Source organism: Physcomitrium patens, chromosome 3 (assembly GCF_059467195.1).
Source record: "Physcomitrium patens ecotype Gransden chromosome 3, ASM5946719v1, whole genome shotgun sequence".
NCBI lineage: Eukaryota > Viridiplantae > Streptophyta > Bryopsida > Funariales > Funariaceae > Physcomitrium > Physcomitrium patens.
The window spans coordinates 18853819-18864403 of NC_143412.1; the positions used below are offsets into that span (position 1 = coordinate 18853819).

At 34.2% G+C, this 10585-nt stretch overlaps 1 protein-coding gene across 1 annotated transcript; it reads left to right on the top strand.

The window, feature by feature from the left end:
- The first annotated feature begins 7981 nt into the window (after nucleotides 1-7981).
- On the top strand, nucleotides 7982-10373 carry LOC112280461 (endoglucanase 1). Its single transcript, XM_024515988.3, has 3 exons — nucleotides 7982-8437; nucleotides 8589-9002; nucleotides 9103-10373. The coding sequence occupies exons 1-3, from the start codon at nucleotides 8066-8068 to the stop codon at nucleotides 9964-9966; spliced, it is 1650 nt and encodes a 549-aa protein (XP_024371756.2). The 5' UTR covers nucleotides 7982-8065; the 3' UTR covers nucleotides 9967-10373.
- Nucleotides 10374-10585: the final 212 nt, after the last annotated feature.

The following is a 10585-nucleotide window of genomic DNA, read 5'->3' on the forward strand; positions in this document are numbered from 1 at the left end:
TTTTTAATTTTTTATCATGATTTTGATAGATGTTGACAATGAAAAGCTTCAACCTTCTTTGTTGCATTTGCAAGATTCTTTTCTAGCTTCCATGTGCATTCATTAATATCATATCCTTGCCAATGAACAAGATATTATAATCTATTTTGATATTACTTTGAATGTAAAACTTCTTCTACCTCAAACTCTTAATTATTATTTATTTTTATAGGATGAGGTGGCATTTGTCTACTTCTCAAGATATTCATTTTCTTACATGGCTTAAGAAGAGATATATGGAATATGGGATGGATCTTCATAGACTCTGATAGATATAATCAATAAGCAATAGAATTGACTTGTTCACTAATAGAAAAAGATTGAAGCCTATGATAGTCCAACTTATCACAAGAATAAGTAGTCTTGATATTGTGATGAAGTAGCCATATCTTGTCATCCATGTTGAATTGTAGTTGATCCTTTTGATAGGCATCTCCATTAAATTTTTGTCATTATCGAGCTTTTTTTAATTGTACCTTTATTGTTGTATGTAGCTTTAACAAACGATTTGCTAAATCTTTTGTTGCAGGATTATCAACTTTTAAAAAGTCAAAAGTATCAAGTCGTAGATGATAATATCTAATATCATAATTGACAAAAAAAGATGCTTGTTGAGTAAAAATAAATATCAAATTATTGTATGCAAACTCTACTAATGACATGAGAGTTGTCTATTCATCTTAATAATAATTAATGGTAAACCTTAAAATATTGCTCCAAAACTTGATTCATCCTTTTTATTTGTCTATCAATTTAAGGATGAAAAGCCAAAAAGAACTTAATATCTATCTTTAAAATCTTAAAAAGAATTCTCTAAAATCTTGATATAAATTGAATCTCCTTATTTGATATAATATCCTTGTGCAATTCATAATAGCAATAGATATTGTTAAAAAAAATTTAACTATTTCTTCACCTTTGATAGATTTTGTATATTATACAAAATATGCCATCTTGATAAAACAATCTACTATCACAAGTACAGAATCATATAAACTTGAGGTTAAAAGATCCATGATAAAATTGATAGAAATAGAAAATCATGATTGTTTCAAAATTGGTAATGGCTTAAAAAGTTCATAAGGTTGATTACAAGGAGATTTGAGACTTGAGAAAATATCATATAATTATACAAAGTCTTTAAATGCCTTTCATATTTGATACCACCAAAAATCCTTAGATATTAATTCCAAAGTCTTGTTGTATCTAAAATATCTAATTGTTGGAAAGTCATGATGAGCTTGAAGAATATATAGTTGTATTTTATCTTTTGGAATATATAATCATCCCTTGAAGTGGAATAGATTATTCTAGAAGTTGAAGTTAAAAGTATTATGAGACATAGAAGAATTATTCTTGATTCATAAATAAGAGGAACAAAAGACATACTTGATTGAATTTACTTAACAAAGATTGAATTAACAATCAATATTGATTTTATTTCTCAAAGATGAAAATGCTTTAGTTTGAAGAAAATCATTCTTTGTTGATCAAAAGTTGCATTTTTTTCTTTTAATACAAGATAAAAAAATCTAAAAAAGGCATCTAAAAAAATTTATTATTTTTTAGATTTAAGGTGATCTTAAAATCAAATATTCATAAAGATATATTCTATAATGCTTGGCAATAATTCAAAATACTTGCTTATATCAAGTTCTTGAGGTTCTTGTGGTCTGTATATATTATAATTAGAATAAAAGTACCTTTTAGATAATGACACCATTCTTAAAATGAATTTGTAATTACAACAAGTTCTTTATTGTCGATCTCATAATTAATCTCAGCTGCTAAAAATTTCTTAGAATAAAAAGCTACTACATGGAGCTTATTATTTACTTTTATTTGTAATAAAACAACATCCATAGTAAAATTTGATGCATCTATTTCTATAAAGAATGCCTTAAAAAAATTGACACAATATAAAATTGGTACAGAAATAAATATTGTCTTTAAGACTTCAAAAGATATTTGAACTTCCTTGTTCCACTCAAGTTTGTCTTTACATGTCAAATGTATAAGAAGAGCTATAATTTAAAAAAAGTTCTTGATGAAGATTCAATAATAATTAAAAAATCTTAAAAAATATTACACATCTTTGACTATTCTTGGAACCTTCTAATCCATGATAGTCTTGACTTTCTTAAGATCCATCATTAATTCTTTATTGGAAATGATGTATGTTAAAAAATCAACTTGAATAGTGTAGAATATATACTTTTTAATCTTTGCATATAATCCTACATCTCTAAGTTTTTGTAATATATGACAAATATGAAGTTCATAATTTTTTATATTCTTAGAATAAATTAGAATATTGTCTAAGTAATGGACAAGAAAATCATCAAAAAATTCATGAAAGATATCATTTATGAAATATTAAAAAGCAACTGGTGCATTCATGAGTCCAAAAGGCATGACATTATATTCAAAATGTCCATACCTAGTTCAAAAAACAAGCTTAGATTCATTTTTTTCTTTAATGTGGACGAAGTTATATGCTCCTTGTAGATCTATTTTTGCATAGATCTTTATTTGATTGAGTTGTTCAAAAAGTCTTGAAATTAAAGATATGAGATACCTATTATTAATGGTGATCTTATTAAGTCTTCAAAGGTCTTTGCACATTTGTAGAGATCCGTTTTTTTCTTCACAAATAAGATAGGAGCTCCTGCTGGAGATTTCAAATGGCATATGAAGTTCTTAGCTAAGTTCTCATCAATATACTCTTTTAATATAGCCAACTTATTTTGCAATCAGTTGTGGATTGATCTAAAGGGTGGTTGAGCTCCTTCTTGTAGATCAATTATACAACCATAGGATTGATATTTTGGAAGAATATCTTCATTCTTCTTTTCAAAAACATCCTAGAAATCTTGATACTGGCTAGGAATATTACTTGACATCTTTCTACCATCAAAAATAGGTATGACATATATAGCAAAAGATGACCTTTTTTTTGCCACATGTATAAAAGCTCTTGTACCTATCAATAAGAGTTTGGATATACTAAGCTTATCTATTTTTACTTCACTATTAAGATTTTAGATTAAACTATAAGAAAAGTTAAGATTATAAAAAATTAAATCTATTTAAGGATTATATTTTTTTAATCAAAATAATCATAAAATAATTGGATTAAAAAGAGATCTTATGACATTAAATATTACTACACTATTATGATCTTTAATTGCTATATCTAAAGGAACATTCTCATAAGTAACGTCTCTAGAAGATGATAAACAACTATTTATGAATTTTATATGTTTGAATTTAGTTTTTTTGACTTAAAATATTTCTTATTTTTTAACAAAGTCTTTGTCTATAAAAGAGATTGAGACTCATGAATCTAATAATATAAAGACTTTGTATTTTTTAATATTGAAATATACATCTATTATAAAAGAAGGTGAAGATCTAAGGAGAAAATAGGATCTTTACTAGATATTATATATAATTCCAGTTGCATGGTCCCTATTATAACTAAAAAAAACTTATTTTTTGATACATTATTTTCTTTGGTAATTGTGCTCTTCATTTTGTGATTGTGTTGCTTCTTTGAACAATCCTCAAAATTTTGATCTTGTTCCATTAAACTTCTTGGGCATACTAATCCTTGTCCTTTTCATACTTATAGAAAAAAAAAAATTTAAATTAAGTTATGAGGTTGATTTACTTCTTTCTTTCAATTGTATAACTTTTTGATATAGACTCTAAATTTCTTTCATAGGCGTAAGATTAGTATTTCCATGGTTGAGGCTTGTGATGCATGAAATTTCAACCCTAAGAGTATTGATAAGTTCTTGAAGATTATCAATAGTTACAATTTTATTCTCAATTTTGCCAAGTATAGCATCCATGATATTTCCTTCCATTTCAAATAACTTAATAAATCCACAAGTCAAATTAGAGTAGGATAATTTGTAACCTCTACCATCAAATGAAAATTTCTACAAAGAGGGATAATCTGCTCTCTTTAAAGAAGATATCAATATTAGAAAACCAAACAATTTGTTTAAAAGTAGGTAATCTGTAACCTTCAAAACTCAACAATAAAAGTGAAAAAATTCCTAAAGTCTAAAATAAGATAAAAATAATGAGTTAGCACTCTTGTCAAACTGTTAAAGATATAAATCTCAAAAAACTAAAATGTCAATACATTCTTGTGTCACTCAAAAAGACTAGAAAATCACTCAAAGATAATATAGTATTAAATTAGAATGGCTATTGCCAAAGACAAGAAGATTAGAAAGTCTTCAAAGAAGACTAAAGATTAGAAAAGCATTGACAAGGATAAAGAAGGCTTCACTCTTGTCTCCATATATACTCTCAACTAAGAACTACATAGCGATATCTTATAGGACCTCCAAAATATGTTGATTTTATAAGAGATATATCTTAACTTATAAAGCAAGTTTTCTATATGTCTACTACATATTTAGCTTGTTCCACAAGCTATCAACACATGGTTAACTTATTGACCAAGTTTCTAACCTACCAATCAACTACAAACACATATAAAGTCAAAGCAATATCTCTAAAAAATATTATAAAATGAATCTACCTTATATACTTCTTAATCATATAAGAAAATATTAGAATATATATATATATATATATATATATATATATATATATATATATATATATATATCATACAATGCTCCTACAAACTTCTTTTAAATAAGTTACCAATGTGGTAGCATAGATGTCTTAAAAGTTATCTTATAATACACCATTGAGCTTCAAATATAGAATAAAGGATTTTCAAAGCTTTTAAGAACTCCTAGAACTTATTATTTGAAGTGAAGTGCTTCTTTCAATTTATGAGGAATTTTTTTTCTACATGCCAAAGATACAAAAAATACTAAGTATTAGATAAGATAGTTGCAACTACAAAGACTAAAGGCTAAATTATAATTTGTAATGATCATGTTTGGTATTGCAATGCCATAAAAAAAAACCACAAATTTATGCAAATATCCACTTATAGTCTCTTTTTTCTTCTTTGACTAAGAAAAAAATATTGACTTTAATCATGTTTGGCCCTCAATACTTAAAAGCAGCATCTTGAAGTAGTTTCTTTTATATTTGCAATCCAAAAGTAATATATTATAGTATTTTTTTTTGTTATATTGACAAATATTAAATAAGCTAAGTTTAAGTATGTAATATAGATGCCAATATCACATTACATTGTATATTTCTAATCTATTCTTTTTAATTCATTTGTTAGAGCATGCATTAATAAATAGCTCTTCAATTACTTACAATAAGCTTATATAGTGGCATTATAGTATCTCTTCACTATACCAATTAGTAATTTATATTCATATTATCAAACCACTAGTCTTTGATATGGAAAGATACATCTTAAGGCAAGCCTTTCTATTGCCTATTTTTTGGCTCTTGATAGTTGGCAACAACTATGTTGTCATATTCATCAAAGATTCATAGTTATGCTTATTATTATGTACTTTCAATTCCTAGCCTACCATTTGCATCCAATAAGGCATGTTTCATTTTGCATTGTCTCTCTTCCAAATCCAAACTATAAGGATTGCAATATTAACCACTCATATTACATCCCAATATAATTTGCTGATGCTTATCAGATTGCACAATCAAAACATTGTACCCAAATTGGTAATATTGATTGCAGATATAGGCAATGAAGTTGTTGTAGTTTGCAAAAATATGGATATTACCAAATTATATAGTAAGACAAGAGAAGAGGGAAAAAACAACAAAAGTGAAGAAAATTTTGAAAGCTAAAAAAGTTATTATGTATGTTATTTAGAACTATTACATCAATCAATTACAATCAACTCATTCACAAATACACCTAATATATGTGGTATTAGGTGGAAGTATATATTATGGACCAAAATAAATATATATATATATATATATATATATGATTAAAAAATTAGATGTCTCATTTTTTACCCTAGATTCTATTAAAAGAGTAGGTAATACTATTAAATATACATATATATATATATATATATATATATATACACATAAAAAGGCAAGAAATACATTTGTAGCAACATATTGTTATTAAGTGATGGCTAGAATTACTAAATAAATAGATAGAAATATAAATTCTCTTCATATATTGTGAAAATAATTACTTCTAAGTAAGTAGAAAAATAAAGATTTATCTATATAATAGTTAGGCCTAAAAATTTTAGAAATCTTAACAATGATCTTACAAGGTGTAGATTTTAATCCTATAATTGTCATCAAAACAACTCTATTGCTTAAATATTACATAATTATATATCAAATTATTTGATGTATAATTATGCTTCTTTAGACCTGATACAAAATGCATGATAATTATTTCTCCATCTATAATATTTTTTAATACAATAAAGTAACTAAATATTATCTTTCATATTGGCTCCAATTAAATATATCATTTAGGTTTTTATTACTTTTTTGTTGAAATTTGACATTTTTTTTTTTCCAACCTACCAAGAATTAATTCCTAAAATTGGCACTTAAAAAGATGAATATATATATAATCAAATCTGGAAATTAGGTAGATCCAAAAAAACAAAAATAAATAAAATAACATGTTTGTTTGATTTAATAGCCTGTAACCCGAAGGGTGATAAGATTTGTCTAAAGGAAGCCTAAAAGGTGTTCACAATAGCAACTTCCCTATTCCTCTAAAGTAATAAAAATCCAATTCTATCTTCTAAATAAAAAGTATGCTTTCGCCGAAGGAATAAAGTAAAAGGCGATCCTAGGGTTGTCCGAAGGATCTAGACAGATTGCACCGAAAGAGCACTTCTGAGTCCGCGGTAACGGGGTCTCAGGTCGCGCCATCGACATGGTGCGGCGGAGATCGCATCGACCACTGGAGCACGCAAATCCTCCAATACCATCCACGATCACACGACGACTTGCAACCGCAACACGAAATCTAGACCACCCTCGAGTCGATCGGGTTCGAAGTTCATTCGGTGATGTCGGCGTCTTAGGCCCGGAGTTCGGCGGTTGACCTTGCAGTGACAACGGCCGGTCTGTGCGCAGTAAATTGTGCCGCAGGCTTGTGTCCTGGATTGTGTTGAGCAGGTTCCTCCTTCTCCGACGACACATCTGCTTGCGCTCTGCGCAGTCTGTCAACGCCGTCCATGCTAAATTGCTTTACTTCGCAGTCGAGTACCAGCGACTTCCAGATGCTTTGCGGCGTGGATCATGACATGGAGACTTCGAGACTGTTTCGGGGTAGGCTCAGCACGATTATGCGGTCAAAATAAGTACTCAATTTTGCACCGCTACTTGACTTTGTTCCGGAGAATCTTATAACCTACTCCGAGCAGCGAGTTACCAACAATACCTTCCTCAGGGTCCTGCAGGTCATAACTGCATCGGTTGGGGTATTCGGTGGCAAATTGGAAATTGCGGCTCACTAGCTAAGGTGATGTGGAGATCTGTTCCCTGGAATAGCAGATGGAATTGATCGATTGGGAAGTGGACCCTTTTCGAAAAGCTCGACGTGCGCGATTTTCTGTTGGGATCAACTTTCACTGCCGCATTTACTGGCGACCCCTTGCTCTCGCATCCGAGGGCCACCTCTGGTTCTTAGAACATGCGTTTATGATAAATTACTCCTCCAAGCTCCTAAAACCATTCCAAGTGATATCAAAAAATCTTCTAAAGTCAAAAAAAATTCCAAAGTTAATATTATTAATATGAAAATTAAATCTTACTAGCATGACGGCACATTCTCGGGGGAACTAATCTGAAAGTCATGAAATTCCGGTACTTAGGTCAACGGGAAGCAACAGGTACTCTGAGTGGTCTCATTGTGGTTGCATTCATCGATCTAACCATTCCTCGAAGGATTCGACTTCTGAACTCTGGATATGTCATTAGGTGTTAAAAGATAATACAGTAATCCAAAAATATTATCTTAAGCAGATGGATGTGGAACGTACCATCTCCTTTGATTTAATCAGTCCCAACGCCGAGTTCCTGCAATTCAGCAAATCTGACCGACACCAATCGCAGAATGCATACGTACATAAGTGTCCAGTTCATGTCACAGCGCAGTATTCACAGGTTCTACCATAATCGGATTGGTGGTTGCCGAGGTGATCTATTCCACCACAATCCTCTCAAGAGACTGTTGGTCTCCAGTCCATTGCTTGGAAGATCAGATCTGACCAACATGAGGCTGTCGAATCTTCACCTTCTGGTCGTGGCAGCCCTTGCATGGCCGAGCTTGGTATCAATGGCACTGGCGTTCTCGAGAGCTGATTACGCAGACGCGCTGGACAAGTCCATCATTTTCTTCGACCTTCAACGATCGGGGAGGCTCCCAAGCTGGCAGCGGCTCAGGTGGAGGGGGAATTCGGCACTAAACGATGGCCGCTCCAACAATGTATGCTAAATAGATTCTTCCAGAAGTAGAGGCAGAAACTTTACGCAGCAATTTCATTGCAAATTCATGTGCCTGTACACTTTTTATCCGCGAAATTGGACCTCTGCTGAAATTGTAAAATTGACCTTGACGATGGTGGACTCTTGTGCAGGTTGATTTGAGTGGAGGGTACTACGACGCGGGAGACAACGTTAAGTTCGGGCTTCCAATGGCATTCAGCGTCTCCATGTTGTCTTGGGGAGCGGTGGAGTTTGGCGATGCGTTGAGGATGACCGGGCAGCGGGGGAACACACTGAATGCCATCCGTTGGGGTACAGATTATCTACTAAAAGCCAGTGCGCGTCCCAATGAGCTCTGGGTGCAGGTTGGCGATCCCAACAGTGACCACCAGTGCTGGCAGAGACCAGAGGAGATGGACACGCCCCGAAATGCATACAAAGTGGACGCGGTCCGCCCTGGATCCGATGTCGCTGGTGAGACGGCCGCTGCGCTAGCCTCGGCCTCGATTGCGTTTCGGGACATCGACAATGCCTATTCTGCGCGCCTCCTCTCCAGGGCCAGACAAGTATGACCCAGAAAAACTTCCCAAATCCAACTTATTCTAAATCTGTCTTTCGGTTCAAACGATCTTGTATTTACAATGTTTCGTTGAATAATTGGAGTAGGTGTTCGCCTTCGCGGATAGATACCGAGGCAAGTACAGCGACGTGCTCGGAGGAGTGGTGTGCCCCTTCTACTGCTCCTACTCGGGGTACATGGATGAGCTCGTGTGGGGCGCCGCATGGTTGTATAGGGCTACCCGTGAGAATGGCTATCTGAAATACCTGATTCGCAACGGCAATGCCCTCGGTGGCAGCACACAGTCTGTCAACCAGTTCAGCTGGGACAACAAATACGCTGGAGCGCAAGTGCTGCTTGCTCAGTTTGTTATGCAAGGCGTGAACGGGCTGCAAGGATATAATGACCGCGCGGATAGCTACATTTGCGCCGTGTTGCCACGGAGCATCAGTTGGAGCTCCCAATTGCAGTTTTCACCGGGTGGTATGTTGTACACAATGGGCCAACTTAACATGCAGTATGTGACAAGTTCCAGTTTCCTGCTCACAACGTACGCACGATATCTCTCTGCAGCGCGGAGAACTGTGAACTGCGGAGGGCGCCAGGTAACCGCTGCCCAGCTCTTTTCCGCAGCCCAGCGGCAGGTGGACTACATGCTGGGGCGTAACCCGAGGGGCTTGTCCTACATGATCGGCTTTGGGAGAAATCCCACACGAGTGCACCATCGCGCAGCATCGCTGCCCTCTATCAGAACTAGCCCCCAGAAGATCGAGTGCAAACTAGGTTTCAACTGGTTCAACTCGTGGAATCCGAATCCCAACGTCGCCACGGGAGCTGTGATTGGTGGTCCCGACCAGGGCGATAACATCTACGATTCCCGCAGCAACTACGCTCAAATGGAGCCCGCGACTTATGTCAATGCTCCTGTTGTTGGTGTGTTGAGTGAGCTTGCTGTTGGTCGCCGCTATTGACATCCATGATCATTAAACCCACGCCGCCAAACCATCACAAAGAAAAGAAATCTTCCTGTTCACTTGTTCGTCGACTCCCATCCCCAAAGAAGAATGGACATCTGTGGAGTAAAGGTACTCTGCTCCTGGTATCCAACAACATTCCCAACAAAAATATTCTACCTCAAATATCTATACTGTTACAGTTGTGGAGAAGATCAGAGGATGCTTCCTTCAGCTCCCGGCTTCTCTAAGTCTTTTACCATATCAATATCTCAACATCTATAGCGCTCCGATGTGAAAACCCCCCGGCTACATGGATTAGTTCAGGAGGGTAGTTCCAGACGTTAATCTCGACTTACGTGTGTTCCAGTATGTAACTAAGAATTGGGCAAGATCCATCTAAGAATTCGTAAGCTCCAACCGTTTCCTGCATACTCGGTTCATTCACCAGTGGCTTGTTTGACTCTGTCATTCTTTCTGTGCTCATGTTGTTTACATTACCTTTTTTTACTCTCAAACGGAAGTACCATGGACGCTAAGATTCACCCCTTCTCAGCATTGTAACATGAGATGCATCACTAAATCTAGGTCCCAGTTAATTGCCGACAACTACAGGTGATCATAACATTCTCTTCTA